This window comes from Oryctolagus cuniculus, chromosome 6 (genome assembly GCF_051225735.1).
Source record: "Oryctolagus cuniculus isolate XC-2025 breed Fujian yellow rabbit chromosome 6, ASM5122573v1, whole genome shotgun sequence".
NCBI lineage: Eukaryota > Metazoa > Chordata > Mammalia > Lagomorpha > Leporidae > Oryctolagus > Oryctolagus cuniculus.
In genome coordinates, this window is record NC_142872.1 from 156,902,722 (window position 1) to 156,925,432 (window position 22,711).

General features: G+C 39.1%; 1 protein-coding gene across 5 annotated transcripts in view; it reads right to left on the reverse strand.

Annotated features, from left to right (window-relative positions):
* ADCY8 (adenylate cyclase 8) overlaps positions 1-22,711 on the reverse strand; it is a 250,150-nt gene that overhangs the window by 117,915 nt on the left and 109,524 nt on the right. For all 5 annotated transcript variants that reach the window (XM_089335713.1, XM_051844023.3, XM_051844024.3 and 2 more), the window contains exon 5: positions 15,608-15,735. In XM_089335713.1, the coding sequence (XP_089191839.1) occupies positions 15,608-15,735 (128 nt within the window). The remainder of the gene's footprint in view (positions 1-15,607; positions 15,736-22,711) is intronic.

Sequence of the window (22,711 nt, forward strand, 5' to 3'; positions counted from 1 at the left end):
GTGTGCCGGCGCCGCTAGGTGGAGGATTAGCCTAGTGAGCCGCAGCGCCGGCCTTGCTGGGTAGCTCTAACCTATTCTGGTTAGTCCATGCTGTAGCCATATTATGAAGATTTAATGAGATAATGCATGTGAAACATTATCTCAGTGCTTGGCATGCAGAAAGAGATTAATGAAGTCAAATTGCTACCATTGTTTTACAAGCATTTAAAAGAAGACACAATAAAGAAACCTGTAACTTAACTAATTCAAATTTGCCAATATTCAAACTCATCTTGTCTTTCAACATACTACTAAAATATTTCTGTAGTAATAACATGCATGTTCCCCATTGGGGTTTACAAAGTGGTATTCTGAGTTGATATTATTTCCATTTTACAAAGAGGTTGTTGGAACTCTAAGTCACCCATCCAAAGTCACATGCCTAATAAGAGGAAGAAGCAGGTCACATACTGGGTTTGTTGCTTCACGTTCTGAACTCCTCCTCTGCATTCAGCAAGCTCCCCAAAAGTGACTTTACAGTACAACAGGCAGTACTTCAAAGAATATTTGCCATAATCACATCCAGCATCAAATGATGTTGCTCATGAAATGGAATCCTGCCTGGAATTCCAGGAGTATTGTTAATTCAAGTATCAACTTACTATTACGATAAGTGTTTGATTTTGTAAAAATTTGTATGTCACATATCATCTCTAGTGTGTTTCCCAGGGTCTCAGTTTTGGATAGTTATCATTCTTTTCCTTCTATTTCACAGTTCTATTCCAATTTATTACTTTTTTTTGTTAGACTGGTTCAGAAATATCTCCTAAAAAGTTTCCTTTCCTTTGGCTTCTGCTTCTTCTCATTCAGTGTCAGGTGCAGAGACAGCTATCAATCTCCACAGTTATTTTTCTGACATACAATTCAGACCATGTCACTTTCCTACTGTAAGTGTCACTGACTTAATGTTGCCTTTGGAATAAAGTCCCAGCATGTCTTACACTAGCCCCATTGTCTGAATTTAGAATTGTAATAATTACCGAGGCCTACTTCAATACTTACTCCACCCCCCAACATACCAGCACATCTATATATAGCCACATGTATATATCCATGCTAAAACATTCACACCTCTTTCTATCTACATACATTCACATATATACACCCATGCAGACACAGATGTACACACACATCCACACTCACATACATACACACACATACACACACACACACACCATTCTTAACAGCTAGGTTGGTTCATTATTCATGCCTTTGTTTCTAGAAAGAAAAAATATCTTTTCTTGGTAAAAGTGTAAAAATCACATTATTATTTCAATAGATACAGAGAAAGCATTTGATGAAATACAACATACTTTCATGATGAAAACATTAAGCAAATTGGGTATAGAAGGAACATTCCTCAACACAATCAGTGCAATTTATGACAAATCCACAGCTAGCATCTTACTGAATGGGGAAACGATGGAAGCATTCTCACTAAGATCTAGAACAAGACAACGATGCTTATTCTTTTTTGTTTTATAGAAAGATTTTATTTAATAAATATAAATCTCATAAGTAAAACTTTTGGATTATAGTGGCTCTTCCCCCAATACCCACCCTCCCAACTCCAGGCCATCCCACCTCCTATACCCTCTCCCATCTCATTCTTCATTAAGATTCATTTTTAATTAAACAATGCCTATTCTTACCATTGCTATTCAATATAGTACTGGAAATTTTAGTCAGAGCCATTAGGCAAGAAAAAGAAATCAAAGGGATGCAAATTGGAAAGGAAAAGTCAAACTATCCCTATTTTCAGATGACATGTTCTATATATAGGGAAACCAAAAGATTTTACTAATAGACTCTATACAAGAATTTGGTAAAGTGGCAGGATATGAAATTAACACAAAAATCAATAGTCTTAGTATACATTGACAATACCATGGCTGAAAAAGAACTTCCAAGAACAATTCCATTCAAAATAGCCGCAAAAAAGTAAATACCTTGAAATATATTTAATCAAGGAGGTAAAAGATCTCTATGATGAAAATTATAAAACATTAAAGAAAGAAACAGAAGACACAAAAATCGTAAAAATCTTCCATGTTTATAGATTGGAAGAATTAATATCATCAAAATATCTATGCAACTGAGAGTAATTTACAGAGTTAATATGATCCCAATCAAAATACCAATCACATTCTGTGATCCCAATCAAAATACCAATGACATTCTTCTCAGATCTAGAAAAAATGATGCTAAAATCCATAAGGAAACATAAGAGACCCTGAATAGCTAAATCAATCTAATACAACAAAAACAAAGCCAGAGATATCACAATACCTGATTTCAAGAAATATTACAGGGCAGTTATAATCAAACATCCTGGTACTGGCAAAAATAATAAACATGTAGACCAATGGAACAGCATAGAAACTCCAGAAATCAATCCACACATCTACAACCAACTTGTCTCTGACAAAGGAGCTAAAATAAGTCCCTGGAGCAAGGACAGTGTCTTCAACAATGGTGCTGGAAAAACTTCATCTCTGTACACAGAAGTATGAAACAAGACCCCTACCTTACACATTATACAAAAATCCATTCAAAATGGATCAAAGACATAAATCTATAACTTGACACCATAAAATTAATAGAGAATGTGGGGAGCAACTCGGACTAGACTAAGTTACTGGAATTAAGACTTATTCTATGCATCTGCTCTCCCACAATATGGCGCTGGGAGAGGAGTAAACAGCTTCTACACAGCTGCCTCTCACCAACTTGAGTGATGACCTGCAGGAGCTGATCCTGCTCCTGATTGGAGGAGAGCAGCGTACTCGGCGTGTGGGTAGCAGAGTGTGGAAACCTAGGTGTGATAGGAAACCTAGGCAGGGTTTAGTGTCGTTCCTCCACAAAGAGGGGGAGAGACATAATGGTGCTGTGACTCGGATAGGAAACCTAGGCAGGGTTTAGTGTCGTTCCTCCACGAAGAGGGGGAGCAACATAATGGTGCTGTGACTCGGATAGGAAACCTAAGCGGGAAGAAGTGGGAAGAAGTGGGAAAATACAGGAGAGAGAGACTAGCAAAGAGCCTAGGGAAAAGCCAGACGGAAAAAGTGCCGGAAGAAGTTAGGATTGAAAGCGAAAGTGAAAGCTGGAGGAAACTTAGACTCGGATACGGACTATGGCGGGGAAGCTGGGAGAAATCTCTAAGGTCGAAAGCGAGAGTGAAAGCTAGAAGAAACTTAGACTCGGATACGGACTGTGGGGAGAAGCCAGGAGAAATGAGAGGGGAATATTGTTGGAAGAAAAGTTAGGAAACATACCGGGTAGAGAAAAATATGTTAGGGAGGATGAAGCCACGGGGGCAGGCTGAGGCGGAGACGTAAGCTAGGTTTCGTCAAGTCAACCCGGGGAGCAAAAGGCAAAAAGCTAAAACCAGAGGCAGAGACGTAAGCCAGGTTGGAATCCATCAGATTAGCCCGGGGAGCAAAAGACGGGAAGCCAAACCGGGAGCGGAGACGCAAGCTAGGTTGCATTTCGTCAGGTTAGCCCGGGGAACTTAGACTGAAAACCAAGAGGCGGGAACGTGAGCTAGGCTGTATGATTCGTGGAAGCCGCTGCGCGCAGAGAGCGCACAGGGTGCGAGTAGGAAGTGCGGGGCTGGCGCGGGGCCGTGGTGCGGGCGCGAAGGGGCACAGAGACCGTGGAGCGTGCGCGAAGCCGGGGAAGCCGCGCAGATAAGAAGCGCAGGCTTAAGCAGCACAGAGCCGGGAAGCCACCGCGGGGCGAGGCGCCGAGAAGCAGCCTCGGGGAGGGCGCCGGGAAGCCGCGGGAATAAGAGAAACAGAAGTTTAGAAGTAAAATGAGAGAAATAGGAATGCTGGCAGATAGAAGTAAAATAGGAGAGATAGGAATGCCCAGAGATAGAGAAATAGAGAAAAATAAGGCCTCCCCACAACACGGCAATGAGAGGGCTTGGATTCAGTCTGCCTGATTAGTAAGACGATAAGCACCTGCTGGCGGCTAGCAGCTTACCCGCTGCAGGTCACCGAAGACAGGCACGTTATCAACACCAATAAGTCTCCCCACAATACGGCAATGAGAAGGCTTGGATTAGGTTTGCCTGATAGGTAGGGCTTGTAAGCACCTGCAGGCAGTTCTAGCAGAGCAGAGCATGCGCTGCAGGGCACCGAACACAGGCACGCATCAGCACCTAAAAACCTCCTCACAACATGGCGAAGAGAGGACCCAGATTCGGTTTGCCTGATTGGTAGGGCTTGTAAGCACCTGTGGGCAACTCTAGCAAGCAGAGCAGAGTGTGTGCCGCGGGGCACCGAAGACAGGCACGTATCAACGCCAAAAAATAAAAAGAAAGGGGGAACTGTGGGGAGCAACTCGGACTAGACTAAGTTACTGGAATTAAGACTTATTCTATGCATCTGCTCTCCCACAATATGGCGCTGGGAGAGGAGTAAACAGCTTCTACGCAGCTGCCTCTCGCCAACTTGAGTGATGACCTGCAGGAGCTGATCCTGCTCCTGATTGGAGGAGAGCAGCGTACTCGGCGTGTGGGTAGCAGAGTTGGGATTGGTGGAAGAGGACTATAAAGGAGGAGAGAGACAACATGCACGGGGAACATCTATCTGAAGGAACACCTGTGCAGCCCCCGAGAGAGCCGGCCAGTGGTGTGCCGCTCCCTCGTGGAAGTGGGGAAAGTGGCAGGGGGAACTGCCCTTCCACGGAGGTGGAAGGGTCGGTAGCCAACCCGGGAAGAACCAGCAGCAAACCCGGGGAGGGCCGAGCAGACAAAAGAACAGCGCAGGGTCCTGTGTCGTTCCTCCACAAAGAGGGGGAGCGACATAATGGTGCCGTGACTCGGATAGGAAACCTAGGCAGGGTTTAGTGTCGTTCCTCCACGAAGAGGGGGAGCGACAGAGAACATTAGGGCAATGCTGCAAGACATTGCATAAGCAAAGATTTTTGGAAAAGACATCAGAAGCATAGGCAATCAAAACCAAATTTGACAATTTAGATTATATGAAGCTGAGAAGCTTCTGCACTGCAAAAGAAACACTCAGCAAAGTGAAGAGAACATAACAACCAACAAAATGAGAGAAAATATTTGCAAACTATGCAACTGATAAAGGATTAATATCCAGAATCTATAAAGAGCTCAAGAGACTCAACAACAACAAAACAAACAATCCAGTTTAGAAATGGGCAAAGGATTTGAACAGGCATTTTTCAAAAGAGGAATTTGAAATAGCCAACAAACACATGAAAAAATGCTCAGGATCACTAGTTATCAAGAAATGCATATCAAAATTACAGTGAGGGTTTACATCACCCAGATAGAATGGTTTTCACACAGATATCAACAAACAATAAATGCCAATGAGGATGTGGGGAAAAATGTACCCTAATCTACTGTTAGAGGGAATGTAAACTAGTGTGATCGTAATGGAAGACAGTATGGAGATACCTCAGAAATCTCAAAAGAGATACACCATATCCTCTCCTGGGAATTTACCCAAGTAAAAGAAATTAGCATATAAAAGAGTTTTCGATACCCCCACGTTTATTTCACCTCAATTCACAATAACTAAGACATGGAATCAACCCATCTTAGGTCCTTTTTTTTTTTTTTGGACAGGCAGAGTGGACAGTGAGAGAGAGAGAGACAGAGAGAAAGGTCTTCCTTTGCCGTTGGTTCACCTTCCAATGGCTGCCGTTGCCGGCGCGCTGCGGCCGGCGCACCGCGCTAATCCGATGGCAGGAACCAGGAGCCAGGTGCTTTTTTTCCTGGTCTCCCATGGGGTGCAGGGCCCAAGCACTTGGACCATCCTCCACTGCACTCCCTGGCCACAGCAGAGAGCTGGCCTGGAAGAGGGGTAACTGGGACAGAATCCGGCGCCCCGACCGGGACTAGAACCCGGTGTGCCGGCGCCGCTAGGCAGAGGATTAGCCTAGTGAGCCGCGGCGCCATTGTGGTCCATCTTCTTATGATTGAATAGAAAAATTATGGTATATATACACTATGGAATACTATTCAGCAATAAAAAATGAAATCCTGTCATTTGCAACAAAATGGATGCAACTGGAAACCATTATATTTAGTGAAATAAGCGTGTTGAGACAAATACCATATGTTTTTCCTAATCTATGGTAACTAATGAATACCTAAACTATAATGTACTGAATGAAATTGACACTTTGAGATTCAATGATTATTTATAGCCCTTGTCTCTACTGCTGATGAACAGTGTTTCTTATTTTCCTTCATACTATTTTTTAAACTGCTTACTTAGTGTAGGGTAAATCTTATGAGTATAAAGTAAACAGAAAATAAATCTTTGTAAAAAAATTAGGAGTGGGAATAGGAGAGGGAGGATGTAGAAGGGTGGGAATTTGGGTGGGAGGGAGGGTAGGGTGGGAAGAATTAATATGCTCTTAAATCTGAACATATGAAATGCATGAAATTTGTATGCATTCAATAAAATTTTAAGAAGTGCTACTTTGTACATAACTCAGTCAGAGATAAATTGATGGAAAACCAATTTCCTTGAAGCTCCTACTTTCAGTTGTTTTGACTCTTGCCTACTTTGCATTTTGAAAATTATTTTACATATATATACATTTACATTGACTAAATTTCATTTACCATGTACAAATGGATGTTTTGAAGTTTATATACATTCTGGAATGACTAAATGTAGCAAATTAACACGTACTTATCATTTCTGTGATGAGAACACTCTAAAATACTAATCAGCTTAGCATTTTTCAAATATAGGACTAACTATAGTCACCACGTTGCACAGATAATTCCTGAACTCATTCCTCCAGTCTAACTAAAATTCCATATCCTTTGACCAACATCTTCTCAGCAACAACCTTCCAATCAGCTCAGTACCTGGTAACCACCATTCTACTCTCCATTTAATGAGATCAACTTTTAGATTCCACATACAACTGAGAACTTGCAATATTTGTTTTTCTATTCCTGGCTTGTTTCAATTAACATAATGTCCTCCAGGTTTATTTATATTGTCACAAATGATGTGATTTCCTTCCTTTATGTCATAATAGTATTCCATTACATATATGTACTTCATTTTATTTATATATTCATCTATTGGTAGATACTTAGATTGATTTTGTACCTTGGCTATTGTGAATAGTGCTACAATATACATAGGAGTACAAATAAATATCTCTTTCTCATACTGATTTCATTCCCTTTGGAAATTTATCCAGTAGTGAGATTGCTGGATTATATTAAACCTATTTTTGGGTTTTTGAGGAACACCTATGTTATTTTACATAGTAGTGATATTAATTTATATTCCCGCCAAAGAAGTACAAGTGTTTCCTTTAAACCACATCCTTTGCCAACTCATTACTTTTTGTCTTTTTGATTATAACCATTCTAACAGGCTTGAGGTGATATTTCATTATGATTTTAATTTGCATTTCTCTGATGTCTAGTGATGTTGAACATTTTTTCATATATCTATGATCCATTAGTATATTTTTTGTGGAGAAATGTCAATGAAGGTTCCTCGCTCATTTTTATTTAGGTTGCTTCTTTTCTTGCCATAGAGCTGCTTGAGTTCAATATATATTCTGGTTTTTAACCCCTTGTCAGATACACAAATTGCAAGTATATTCTCCTATCTTGTAGATTGTCTCTTTACTCTGTTGATTGTCCATCTCCTTGTGAAGAATCTTTTTAGTATGATGTAGTTCCACTTGTTTATTTTTATTCCTGCTAGTTGTGCGCTTGGGGTCATATCCAATAAGTCATTATCCAGATCAGTGTCATACATCTTTTTCACCCCTGTTTTCTTTTAGTAGTTTCAGGTCTTACATTTAAGTATTTATGGCATTTTGAATTAATTTTTGTATATGGCAAGGGATAGGACTTATTTTCTTTCTTCTATATTTGACTATCAATTTCCCCAGCATCATTTATTGAAGAGACTTTCTCTTCCATTTTTTGTGATTTTGATTCCTTTGGCAATAATCAGTTGAATGTAAATGTGTGAATTTATCTCTGGGATTTATTTCCTGTTCCATTGGTCTATATGTCTATTCTTTGGCCAAACTCATGCTGTTTTGGTTACTAAAGGTTTGTGATATATTTTGAAGTTAGGTAGTATTATGACTTCTGCTTTGTTCTTCTCAAGAATGCTTTAGCTACTTGTGGTCTTTCATGATTCTACTTAAATTTCAGATTTTTTTTCTATTTCTTTGAAGGTAGTCCTTGGTATTTTAATAGAGATTGTTTTGAGCCTTTAGATTGCTTTAGGTGGTATGGACATTTTTACAATATTAATTCTTCCAATCCCATGAACATGGGATGTCTTTTGATTTATTTGTGTCATCCTCAGTTTCTTACTTCATTGATTTATAGCTTTAGATATTTTACCATCTTAGTTAAATTTGTTCCTAAGTTTTTTTCCCCCTTTTTTGTATTTGTAAATTTTCCTCTTTTTTTTTGCTATTGTAAATGAAATTATTTTCTTGTTTTGTTTTTAAAATATTTCATGGTCAGTGCACAGAAATGTTGCTGATTTTTTCTATGTCGATTTTTTTATCCTGCAAATTTAATTATTTATTTTTGTTAGTTCTAATAGTCTATTTATTAATAGAGTATTTTCTAAATATATATTTGTTGTTTGCAAACAGAGATAACTTACTTCTTCTTTTTTGATTTGGATGACTTTGATTTATTTCTCATGGTTATCTGCTCTGGCTCAGACATCCAATACTGTATTGAGTATAGGTGGTAAGATTTGGTATGTGTCTTTCTTGGATTTAGAAACATTTGAATTTTTCCATATTGACTGATGTTTGCTATGTGTATGTCACATGTCACCTTCATCGTGTTGAGGTACTTTTCTTCCATACTTATTTTGTTGAGAATTCTTTTAATCATGAAGGAATTTGAATTTTATCAAATGCATTCAGCATCTATTAAAATTATTGTGTGATTTTTGCTTTTTATTCCATTAAGGTAATGTATCACATTTACTGATTTATCTGTGTTGAAGCTTCCTTGCATCCCTAGTATGAATCTTACTTGATAATCATGCAAAGTATTTTTGATTTGCTATTTAATTGTTTGCTAGTATTTTGTTGAGGATCTTTGTATTTTTGTTCATCAGTGATGCTGGTGTATAATTTTCTTTGTTTCTGTGTCTTTGTAGAGTTTTCATATCAGGGTGATGTTGGATGCATGAAATGAGTTAGGAAGTAAACTGTTCTCTTAAATATTTCAGAAGAGCTTGACAAAAATTTTTGTTATTTCTTCCCCAGATGTTTGATATAATTCAGCAGTGAAAATATCATCTGGTCCTAAGCTTTTCTTTTTTTGGGGGGAGGGGGGATTTTTATAACTGACTCAATCTTCTCACTTGTTATTGAAATGTTAAAATTGTCTAGTTCTCCATGAATTATTCTTGGTAGGTTGTATGTCTCAAATAATTTGTGAATTTCTCCTATATTATTCAATTTGCTATTGCATAATTGCTTATAATACTCTCTTATGAGTTCTAGTTTTATACAATTGGGGTTACAAAATATACTTGATATGATTTCAATCTTTTAACATTTGTCAAAATTTGCTTTGTGTTCTACACCTGAACATATGGAAAATATCCTTTGGAGGTTTTTTCACAGCTGTTGGATGAAATATTCTGTAAATATATATTAGATCCAGGTGATATAAAATGTAATTTAAGTCTTATATTTTATTATGGATACTCTGCCTGATTGATTTACCCATTGTTTAAAATGGGGTGTTGAAATTCTTTACGATTATTGTATTATTGCAATCTATCCTTCCCTTCATATCTGCTAATATTTGCTTTACATATTTAGGTGCTCTGATGTTGGGTGTATATACTTGAGATAATTATGTTCTGTTGCTTTATAACTATGTATTTGCCTTCTATGTTTCTTTTTACAGTTTTAGATTTAAAGTCTAATTAATGTGATATAAATAAAGTTATTCCTTGTCTCTTTTGGCTTATATTTGCATGGAATATCTTTTTCCATATTTTCTTTTTTTTAAGATCTATTTATTTATTTACTTGAAAGTAAGAGTTACAGAGAGAGAGAAGGAGAGGCAGAGAGAGAGAGAGAGAGAGAGAGAGGTCTTCCATTGCTGGTTCACTCCCCAGTTGGCCAAAGTGGCCGGAGCTGTGCCAATCTGAAGCCAGGAGCCAGGAGCTTCTTCTGGGTCTCCCACATGGATTCAGGGGCTCAAGGACTTGGGCCATCTTCTACTGCTTTCCCAGGCCATAGCAGAGAGCTGGATCGGAAGTGGAGCAGCCGGGACTCAAACGGGTGCCCATATAGGATGCCGGCACTGCAGGTGGCAGCTTTACCCGCTATGCCACAGCATCACCCCCCCATGTTTTCATTTTTATTATTATTATTAATTTTGCCATTTAACCTTTATACAGAGTATATAAATAATTTTAACACCACCACTGTATTATAATATTAGAATATTTTGAATTTGACTATGTGCTTATTTTTATCATTGAGTTTTATACCTTCAGATATTTTTGTCCTATTCTGTCAGCTTGAAGAATTGCTTTTAGTATTTCTTATAACATAGCTCTAGTGAGGTTGAATTCTTTTAACTTTGTTTATCTGGGACAGTATCTCCCCTTCATTTCTGAAGGACAACTTCACTAGTTAAAAAAAAAAAAAAGTAATGTGATGTCATTTGCACCTCAAAAAGCTGTTAGAAAATAATTTCCTGTATTTGTATTTCAAAATAAAGCATTTTTAAAAAATAAAAAAAATAATTATTGACTGTTGGTTTTTAAAATTCAGCTCTTTGAATTTGTCCTTCCACTCTTTCTTGGCCTGTAAGGTTTATACTGAAGTCTGTTGCTAACCTTATTTGAACTCTCTATATGCTTTTTGCTTCCTTTCTCTCTCTACCTCTGGTATCTTCTCACTTTCTTAGATTTTTAACAGTTTGATTATGATATGTCTTGAGGTATACTCATTTGTATTGAATCTTATTAGAGATTTTTGGCATTCCTGTACCTGGATAGTTTCCACATTCTTAATATTTGTAATGCTTTCTACCTCTATTTCCTTTTTCTGTTTTTTGATACCTTATGATTCATTTATGCATGTATGTTTAAATTTCTCCCATAAATCCTGTAAGCTTTCTTTATTCCTTTTCATTCCATTTTTCTCCTCTTACATTATATTTTCACAAAATCTTATAGTTTATTATTTCTTTCGCCTGACCAATTTTGCTGTTCATGCTGTCCATTGTATATTTTCATTCATTGTATTTTTCAGCTTCAGGACTTCTTTTTCACTTATTTAATTTTATCTCATTCTATTAAGATTTTAATTTTAATAACATCATTTACCTTCGTTCATTGAATTGTTCCTGTATGTTTTCTTCAAGTTTGCTCAGCTTTCTTAATACAGCTATTCTGAATTTTGTGTCAGGCAGTTACTAGGTCTCTATTTGTTTAGGGTTAGTCATTGGAACCTTATTTTGTTTATTTGGAGACTATTTGGTTTCCTAGTTGTCTGTAGTCCTTGTGGTCATGCATTGATATACATGAGTTTGAAAAAGTAGGTACTTATTCCAGTCTTCAAAGACTGTTTTTGCTTTGAAAACCAGAATCCAGGGGCCACTGAAGCCTTCCTACTGCTGAGCACTGTCCAGAGAAAACCTGAAAATATGATGTCAGAGGTGGTGCATACCAGGGACTGAACTCATCACTAAGCCTGACAGCTGAGGCTTTGTGGTTATTCCTTGCATCAGGGCAGGTCTAAGGCTAAGTCCATAAGTATCATCCTGGAATATTTGACTGGGAATCTTCTGGGATTTTCTGTGGCAGGCCTAGTGTTGGAGTCCAAGGTAAAGTTGTCAGCTTACTTCTCTCTCTATCCCAAGGATACAATATCTTTCTCTACTGTGCTACCCAGGAGTTGGTAGAAGAATGATGTGTATGTTGTATAACTATTGTCCTTTTTGCTCTCAAATATGTCTTTTCTTGTTTTTGTGCTATAACTACACACTGCGATTTCTTTTTTGGTTTCTTCAGCTTAATGAAGTTATTTTTCTGTGTGGATGGTCACTTAAATTGATATTTCTCTGTGTGTATGGGATGATGTCCTGCTGCATCATCTTGTTCTTCTCCTTGCTCACTTTGAAACGTGCTGGTACTCTAATAGCAGCCAACCTTGGCCTTTCTGAACTTTGACACTCTGTCCTCATGTGTCTGATTCATAGAGTACTTTTGTTACACATTTGGAATGTCAGTGAGTGAAGGACCAGGGTCATTTTGAGTGTCTGCTTGTCATTTGTGTAAAAATGATAACTCTTACCCAGGCAAGGAAATTATAGATGTTTCTGGGGCCTAGTGACGAGGATATGTCATTGAATCTGTTCTTTGTATTAATATCACATCAACATAAGAATTCATGAAATTGTGCTGTAGTAATTATCATTCATTTGCTGTGACCTGTTTTGCTGAGAATCTTAGGTATTCATAAATTCCTTAAAAATTTTAAACAAGAAAGCCCTGGAGTCATTTCAATATTCTAAATTTCACTTCTTACTCCCCAATTCCAACACACAAGAAGAAAGACTTTGATTGGATAAAATGGTCAGGGGGACCAGGTTCTCTCCAGGAATATAAATTATATTGCCGTAGGTATCTTAAAGCATTTTCATAGTAGATATTCATTTATTTTGCAATGACATCTCTGCAGCAATTCTTATGCTTGCAGTTACTATACAAATTCCTATTGAAAGTCTGTGGAAAGTGTAGCACCTTATTTTTTTTGTGTTACCAACTCAATTTTCACAACTGTCAGAGACTTCAGAGCCACCACCTGACCTGATTTCCTGATTATGTGCCAAAAAATCCAGTGATCTCCTTAATGGACACCCATAAGGAAGGAACCCTGAGTGACAAGATCATCACTCTATTTTCAGGGCATTGTACAGTGTTTGGCACGTGGTAGAGCTCAACATGCATTTATTGACTGACCTATTGATTGATAGAATAAGGTTCGGGTTCCTAATTAGCTGTAAGGATATCCAGGCTTCTGGATATCAGTCCCATTACTTTCCTCAAAACCAGTTAACACATTATTACAGTTAATTTTAGTTTTCATGGGAAAATACCCATGTGTCCAAATTAGCAGTGTAAAACATCTACCACCTTTTCCATTTACCAATGGCTGGCCAAAAGGAAACTCATGGTTGGAATCTTTAGGATCCTCTCTCCATAGTGTTTAAAGGAGAGAATTCTTCCAACTTTACAGAAGACAGGAAAATCGTGCAGTGGACATTTTTAATCTCTTTACTCATCATCCTACGTGGTCACAGAGGTGGTGAAGGCTTAGTTTTAATCATGTGTCTTATAGAAAAATACCATAAGTTCATCTCACCTGCTTAACACCTGAATTCTCTTCTTGGCTTAGTGGGAGACTTTCAGAGGTATCCTTTGAATGGGGCATGAGAACTGTGGAATTGCTATTCAAAGATTTTCCTTTCCATGAGGAAATATGGGATGCACAGACTTAAAACTGTTTATTTTTCTAACATATATGTCATTTTCTAAAGATAGGCTGCTTTCTCTATAGTCACATTATTTCTGTTAAAGGAAAGGTCTCTGCCCAACACTAGAACAGTGATCTAACAGTTTGTACAGGAGTGTGGATGCAGATAGAATTATTCTGGATCCCCTGTCACCTATCTGGGCAACTCAGGACTAGTGTAGTGGCCCAGAACAGGGCTGAAAAACTTATATAGATAATACTTAGAATTATACTAGGTATCCCATAAATGAGTGTTTTTGTCTTCTTAACACCGAATTCTTTCTCATTTGAATGAAAATATTAAAATATGATCCTGCCAAGACAAAGAAGGGATCCCAGGTTTTGACCGTAAGACAGCAAGAACCGTGGCCCTTGGTTCTTCCTGATTCCCCACCTTCCTAAGCACCTAAGCCCGGTCTGATGAACTCTTGTTGCTTCTTTATTGTAACCATTGTTTTCAACCAACTGAATACTCTATGTATTTGGGTGCAGAGTCCAGCAAAAGTTCACAAAGAGAACTTAGCTTGAAATGGCTTTTGAGTGTTTCTATTTCATTAATTGGATGTTATATCCCTATTACTAACAGCTCATCAAAATATTATTACAAGGTAGGAATGTGGCACCGTAGATGAGCTGCCATTTCTGATTCCTGTAGCTTACATAGGTTCACTTGGTTCAAGTCCTGACTGTGCTTTCAACCCAGTTTCCTGCTAACGTGCTCACTGGATGACAATATGTGATGGCTCAGCTACTTGAGTCCCTGACACTCTTGTGGGAGATATACCCGGAATTCAGGGCTCCTAGCTTCAGCTTGGCTTGGTGCCAATTGTTGTTGGCATTTGGTGAGTAACCAGAGTGGAAGATCTCTCTGTCTCTCTCTGCACGAGCATGCGCACGCACACACACACACACACACACACTGACAAGTCTTCAAAAAGTTCATGAGAAGTGTGCATTGTGAAAAAACTAAACATGGATTTCTAAATTGTTTTACGTCAAGATATCGATACAGTTTTTCCATAAAAAATTTAAATACTTGTATGTATGTGTGTTTGTGGGTATATATTTCAAAATGAAGACATTTCTGTTCTTGTATCTTCTTGTTAATGCCTTTGTTGTGGTTGTGTGAAGATGACATTTAGATCTCTGTCACTATTTTGAAATTTCAAAAGGAGTAAGACAGAACTGAGCTTCTATCTGAAAGCCACACACAGTTTAGGTCCCAGAGTTCTTAGTCTCGATAAATTCTCTCATTTTGATTAAGCTGCTATTCACCATATATGCAAGCTAAGCCCAAAATACTTGCCATATACCCGTGAAGCGAATCCTGGTGTAAGCCCTTTAATGATTTTCTATTTGCCTTATTGCAATGTGTGACTCCTTAACATGACTGGTAGAGCCCTGTAGGTCCTGGATACTCCAACCCATAGTTCATCCATATCACTGTTTCCAGCCCAGGTCTCATAAGCTACCATTGTATCACATCCTGATTCTTCATTCATCCACTCTCTTCTCAAATCTGCCCACTCTACCTCTAGATCACTGCTGATGTCTACTCACCTTTTAGGAAAACAGCTTAGACATCTCTACTCCATAAAAGCTTCACCAACATCCTTGGCTGAATCATCTATTCTTCACCTATTCCTCCCAAAGAACCTAGGTTTGATTTGTCACAAAACCTATTGCACAACATTGGAGTTGTCTATGCGTTCATCTTTGCTTCTACACTGTAACCCCCTGAAGGAAAGGACAGTCTTCGTCTTGTTCTTTGTTGTAACCCCATGAGGACATTTATTATACCAACTCATGGCATAAAGTGAGTTAGAATTAGAGATGAAACTAATAGGCTCATTGGTTTCTATGACAGAACTAACGGGCAAATAGCTTTTGTGAAATACGTTAAGGGGATCTACCTTTCATGATGCATTTGGTTTACTACAAAGGGTAGATGAGGAAGTGAGTTTTAGTCATCATGCATATTGAAAGCCCAGTTCACATTGAAGAAATTACAAATTACCTGATGGTTTTGATCATGCTGAGGCCCATTTCAACACAGCAGTGGGCATGGTCCTGGCGGGGCTCAGGCAGTCCGGAAACACAGTAGTAGCAGTCTCCCAGGATTTTAATACGAAGGCAGTGATGCTCCTAGAATGAACAGAGTGAGGATGACAGGACTGTGTCAAAAGTAGCACAAATTCTTTTCTTAAAAAATATTTATTTATTTATTTGAAAGGCAGAGTTACAGAGAGGAATAACAAGAGCAAGAGACAGAGAGAGAGGTCTTCCACCTGCTGGTTCACTCCCCAAATGTCCACAAGGGCAGACGCCGTGCCAATCTGAAGCCAGGAGCTTCTTCTGGCCCTCCCACAAGGGTGCAGAGGCCCAAGGACTTGATCCATCTTCTACTGCTTTCCCAGGCCATTGCATAGAGCCGGATCAGAAGTAGAGCAGCCAGGTCTTGAACCAGAGCCCAAATGGGATGCTGGCACTGCAGGCGATGGTTTTACCCACTACGTCACAGCACCAGGCCTGGTCCAATTCCTCAGAGAGGCTTTAGCAAGAAGCAAGCAGGGTCAGGTAGTATGCCCCTTGGGATCAGCAACATCTCCTGTGATACGTACTTGTATCATCTTCTCAGGAAATAAGGCGTGCATCTTAAATTGGGGTTTGGATGGCTCAGAAGTAGGGAAGAATAATGGAAAAATGAATTTTGAGCTGAGCAGACACATGACCATATCCAAACTCTGCATTGATTAGCTACATGACCTGTACACCCATCACTTGGATAGTCCCAGAAAAGAATGTTCCAAGTTTTTCCCTATGAATCTGATACCTGGAGATGTTTTTCTCAGAACTCAACTGGGAATGAACAGCTTTTAGCAGTCTTTTTTTCTGTAATAAGCAGTTCAAACGATAAATCATTTGGCAATTCCTATTACTTCAAGTCTGATTTAGGTTCCTTCCCAACTAGGATATTGGCACTCTAAGAGATGCTACTGTATCTTATACATTTTATGCATTATAAAAATTAATTTGCTTGATTATTGAAAAAAACCCCATCAACCGGGCATCTGTGATAAGATAAACATGGTTCCTGATACAACAGTGATTGATAATGGGGCCCATATTATGGTATAGCAGGTAAATCTGCTGCCTGTGAAGCCGGCGTCCGTATGGGCACTGGTTTGTGGTCTGGCTGCTCCCCCTCCAGTTCAGTCCCCTGATAATGACCTGGGAAAAGCAGCGAAGTATGGCCTCAGTATTTGGGCCCGACTACCCATGTGAGAAATACAGTTAAAGCTCCAGCCTCCTGACTCAACCTTGGCAGTTGAGGTCATTTGGTGAGTGAATCAGTGGATGGAAAATCTCTCCCTCCCTCTCTCTCTCTGTAACTCCTTTAAATAAATAAATAAATCATTTAACAAGATGATTAATAATATTACCTCCTTTGTGCTATACATTAAACAGAACTAATCTTAACAACAGCTGCGTGAGGTAGATATAATTGATTTCTTCATTTCATAGGTAAGAATCAGGACACAAAAGTTAGTTTGATAGATTCCCAATCATAAGTATATAAGGAAACTTCAAACAGTTCATGGAAAAATGATACTAAAATGTTAATTTTGTTGCAAAAATTTTTGAAATCTCTGCTTGGTCTTTTCCTAGCATGAATTTTCCATGAACTGCTTGACGACATCTCAGATGATTCTTAGAAAATCTCAAAGAGCAACAAGTATCAAGGAAATGGGGCATCCTTTGATATTGTGTGGGAAATGGCTAGATGTTTAAGGTTTTAGAGGAAAGAGAATACGAAGTTGTGTAGCATGGGGCTAACAGCACTTACTTAGGAATCACACTACAGAAATAAATTTCTTCAATTACCCCTTTCAATTACCTATCTTTGTGTTGTGCCTTTCAGCAAATTACTCAACCTCTTAGTGTCAGTTACTCCATCTGTCAAATAGGATAATAATAGGACCTGCCTCATTCTGTGACTCAGAGGAATAAATCAGATCATGCACGTGATGGCTTCATGAGGAAGGTGTGGCAGTTGGGGGGCTAAATTAATGCTGCTTCCCTTGGTGATGCCGACATGGAATTCTTGCTCTATCACATACCTATCTCTGCTCTCATGTAGGTGAGTTTCCTTGGATGGTTAGTTGCCACTGGATGACTTCAGAGATGCCTTCTATATGTGATATCCTAGGGACCTGTGGTTTGATGGGTGGAGCAGGGTGGAAGGGGTTTCTCCTGGGGAAAGCACAGTCCCAAGGGAGGAGATGGCAAATTGTTGATAGAAAAGATCCCATTGAGAGGAAAGTACGGTTGCCACCCCTGTAGTGCCAAACTGTAAAAGACTGTGTTTGGATAAGAGTGGATCAATAATTCTCTTAATATAAAATAAACATTAAGTGGGATAAGGAGAATTATAACTGTCTCAGGTGTTTCTTTGTCTGAATAAGATTTCCAGGGCTTTACTAACCTTCCCAAATGGGCACAGATGCAATCTTTACAACTCTGCGAGAGCACAAAAGCCATGCCAGGATTATTTTTAGGAGTCTGGAGTTCTTGGCTGTTGGCTCTTTGATTACAACTAATTTTGCAAGTGAACTGACAATAAGAATAAAAGAAGCGCACAACCTTCATTTGTTTCTGCTAAGAGCTCTAGAGTAGTATGATCAGAATGGAACTTAGAGAATAACTTTGCCCACTGGTGCAGGCAGAGCCCAGATTTTTGGAGTCCATGGAACTCTTTTAAAAACATCAGAGGAACTGAGGGCCTATTGTAAGATAAATTAAAAACACTTGTGAAGGAAGTATGGACAATTAATCTAAATCTAAAACAACCATCAAATCAAAGACAATTAATTTAAATCCCAAACAATAATTAATCTAAATCGAAAACAACAAAATAGTATTTGCTACCCTTATCACTTTACAAAAGCAAGGGCATTTTTAACACCAAAAATGTAAAAGGACATAGTCTTAAAATAAATGAACTTTCTTTACCTAAATAAATTCAACACCATAAAAATGTAGTATATTGCTCCTATATTTTCTTTTTCACTCATCTCATGCCCACAAGTTAAAATTCTCTAGTTTTTGTCTACAAGGAATTTGAGAAACTGTATTCTAAATCCCTATTCTTGCAAAGGGGTCCCAGGATGGCAGTATAGCAACAGGACAATCGGAGTCACGCGGGGCAAAACAGATAGTTAAAAGGAGAGAAGATACACTCTGGAGATTGAGCCAGGCAATTCGCAGTGGAAAGCCCAGGAGAGCAACACAGACTGGGCAAATCAAGGATGGAAGAGCAAATGAGAAAGGGAAACAGTGGAGGACTGCACCGGCAGGTCAGCACCAGTGCCAGCACCTAGCAGACCAGGTGAGATGGGAAATCCAGGGTCCTCGGAGCTGCGGATAGCAGTGGGAGGGAAAGCTTGGTGAATTGCTTTTGAAGTTCCATGCAGGTAAAAAGAAATAGTATAGAGGAATGAATGCCCCGTGCCCACCGCCCCTACCCCCACCTGCAGCTGGCTGGGAGGAGCCTGTTTGTTGGTTTACTTTTCCTTCCTTCCTTCCTTCCTTCCTTCCTTCCTTCCTTCCTTCCTTTTTTTTTTAAAGATTTATTTATTTATTTGAAAGGCAGCGTTATAGGCCGGCACCGCAGCTCAATAAGCTAATCCTCTGCCTACAGCGCCGGCACACGGGGTTCTAGTCCCGGTCGGGGTGCCGGATTCTGTCCCGGTTGCCCCTCTTCCAGGCCAGCTCTCTGCTGTGGCCAGGGAGTGCAGTGGAGGATGGCCCAAGTGCTTGGGCCCTGCACCCCATGGGAGACCAAGAGAAGCACCTGGCTCCTGCTTTCGGATCAGCGTGGTGCGCCGGCCGCAGCGCGCGGGCCGCGGTGGCCATTGGAAGGTGAACCAACGTCAAAGGAAGACCTTTCTCTCTGTCTCTCTCTCTCACTGTCCACTCTGCCTGTCCAAAAAAAAAAAAAAAAAAAAAAAAAAAAAAAAAAAAAGGCAGAGTTTCAGAGAGGCAGAGGCAGAATGAGAGAGAGAAAGGTCTTCCATCCATTGATTCATTCCCCAGATGGCTGCAGTGGCTGGAGATGCACCGGTCTGAAGCCAGGATCTAGGAGCTTCTTCCAGTTCTCCCAAGTGGGTTCAGAGCCCCTTGCTTACATTTTCAAATGTAAGCAGGGGACTGCCACCTTTGTCTTCTGTACAAACGCCCATCAATAGTGGGGGCCACCTCACCACACCCCCCCATGCAAGTATGAGGACAACATTTCAGAAGAATTTCTTCCCTAACATACAAGCTGTACAACAAGGAAAAGTCCTGAATATTGAAAACTTGAGCCCGCTCCCTCCACCATTGAGAAGTGAGCCAGGCTCCAGTAGGTAGGGCTCTGTGCAGACCCATAGCAGCTCAGAACAGAGGGAAACCTCACCACAAGAAAATCTCCAAAGATTAGAGGTGCAGTTCCTTAAGCAGGGCAATATAACCCTGAACACACCAGAGACTAACACGGGGGTGTCCTGCAACTGTGAGGAAAAGGGCAAGTCAGAAGTGACGAACCTCCTCTAAAGCAATCTTATACAACACCCTTTCATGATGAAAAATAAGCACACTGGGTATAAAAAGAACATTCCTCAAGTCAATTTATGACAAAATCCGCGGCCAGAATGCTATTGAATGGGGACAAGTTGGAAGCATTCTCACTGAGAATTTGAACCAAAGACGCCTACTATCACCATTCCTACTCAATATAGTCCTGGAAGATTTAGCCAGAGCCATTAGGCAAGAAAAATAAATCAGAGATTCAAATTTGGAAAGAGGAAGTAAAACTATCCCTATTTGCAGATGACATGATTCTATATATAAGGGATCAAAAAGACTCCACCAAGAGACTACTGGAACTCATAGAACAGTTTGGTAAAGTAGCAGGATATAAAATCAATACACAAAAACCAACAGCCTTTGTATAAACAGGCAATGCCAAGGCTGAGATTGAGCATCTCAGATCAATCCCATTCATGATAGCTACAAGAAAATCCAATACCTTGGAATAAATTTAACCACGGATGTCAAAGATCTGTACAATGCAAATTACAAAACATTAAGGAAAGAAATAGAAGAAGATCCAAAAATATGAAAAAAATCTTCCATGTTCATGGATTGGAAGAATTAATATCATAAAAATGTCTCTTCTTCCAAAAGCAATTTACAGATTCAATGCGATACCAATCAAAATACCAGTCATCCTTCTCAGATATAGAAAAAATGATGTTGAAATTCATATGGAAACACAGGAGACCTCAAATAGCTAAAGCAATCTTACACAACAAAAACGAAGCCGGAGGCATCACAATACCAGATTTTAAGACACATAACAGGGCAGTTATAATCAAGCAGGCTGGTACTGGTATAAAAATGGATAGACCAATGGAACAGAATAGAAATGCCAGATCAATCCATGCATCTACAACCAACTTACATTTGACCAAGGAGCTAAAGCAAATCCCTGGAGAAAGGACAGTCTCTCTTCAACAAATGATGCAGGGAAAAATGAATTTCCACACACAGAAGTGTGAAGCAAGGCCTCTAGCTTATACCTTACACAAAAATACATTCAAAATGGATTAAAAACCTAAATCTATAACCTGATACCCTCAGATTATTAGAGAACATTGGGGAAACCCTGCAAGACTTTGGCACAGGCAAAGAGTTCTAGGAAAAGACCCCTGAGACACAGCTAATCAAGCCAAAATTAACAAATGGGATTATATCAAATTGAGAAGTTTCTGTACTGCAAAGAAACACTCAGAAAAGTGAATAGGCAACCGACAGAATGGGGGAAATTATTTGCAAATTATGCCACTGACAAAGGATTAATAAGTAGAATATATAAAGAGGTCAAGAAACTCCACATCAACAAAACGAACAGTCCAGTTAAAGAAATGGGCCAAGGACTTAAACAGACATTTTTTCAAAAGAAGAAATCCTAATAGCCAACAGACACATGAAAAAAAGTTCAGGATCACTAGCCATCAGGGAAATGCAAATCAAAACCACAATGAGTCACAACTCACCCCTGTTAGAATGGCTTTCATACAGGAACCAATAAGCAATAAATACTGGTGAGGATGTGGGGACAAATGTACCCTAGTCCATTGTTGGTGGGAATGTAAACTGGTAAAGTCACTATGGAAGACAGTTTGGAAATAGCTCAGAAATCTGAATATAGACCTAGCATATGACTCAGCCATCCCACTCCTGGAAATTTATCCAAGGGAAAGAAATCAGCAAAGTGAAGTATTATCTGCATCTCCATGTTTATTGCAGCTCAATTCACAATAGCTAAGACATGGAATCAACATAAATGCCTGTCAACTGAAAACTGGATAAAGGAATTATGGAATATATACTCTATGGAATACTACACAGTGGTAAAAAATGAAATCTGAACATTTGCAACAAAATGGGTACATCTGAGAAACAGCATACTTAGTGAAATAAGCCTGTTTCAAAGGGACAAATGCAATATGTTCTCCCTGATCTGTGATAACTAATACAGCATCTAAAAGGAAATCTGTAGAAGTGAAATTGACACTTGGAGAATTAATGACTTGAACAGCCCTTGTCTTGACTGTCAAGGAATAGTTTTTTTCTTAACACTATTTGTTGAACACTTTACTTAACACAGAGTTAATCACATGTGTATAAAGTCAATTGAAAATAGATCTTGGTGAAAAATAAGAGGGGGAATAAGACAGGGAGGAGGAAGTTTGTAACTGTAAAGCTGTATAGTTCTGCATTTATTCTTATGGACTAACTTCTAAGGGTATAGTTTAAAAACTTGCCATGGGACCCCAAATCCTATTAAGCTGTGTGGTAAAAGTGCCATCTTAAGTGTTAAAGTGATCATATAGACAGAATTAAGTGTTGAAGGGATCATATAAATAAGATCAAGTGTATTGTAATAATAGAATTAAAAAGGAGAGAATATTCCAACATGAGAAGCAGTCCACACAGCTGACTCATAGAATGACAATTGATCTAAATAGCACTCTGGCCTCAGAATCAGCTCTTAAGGCATTCTGACCTGGCTGAA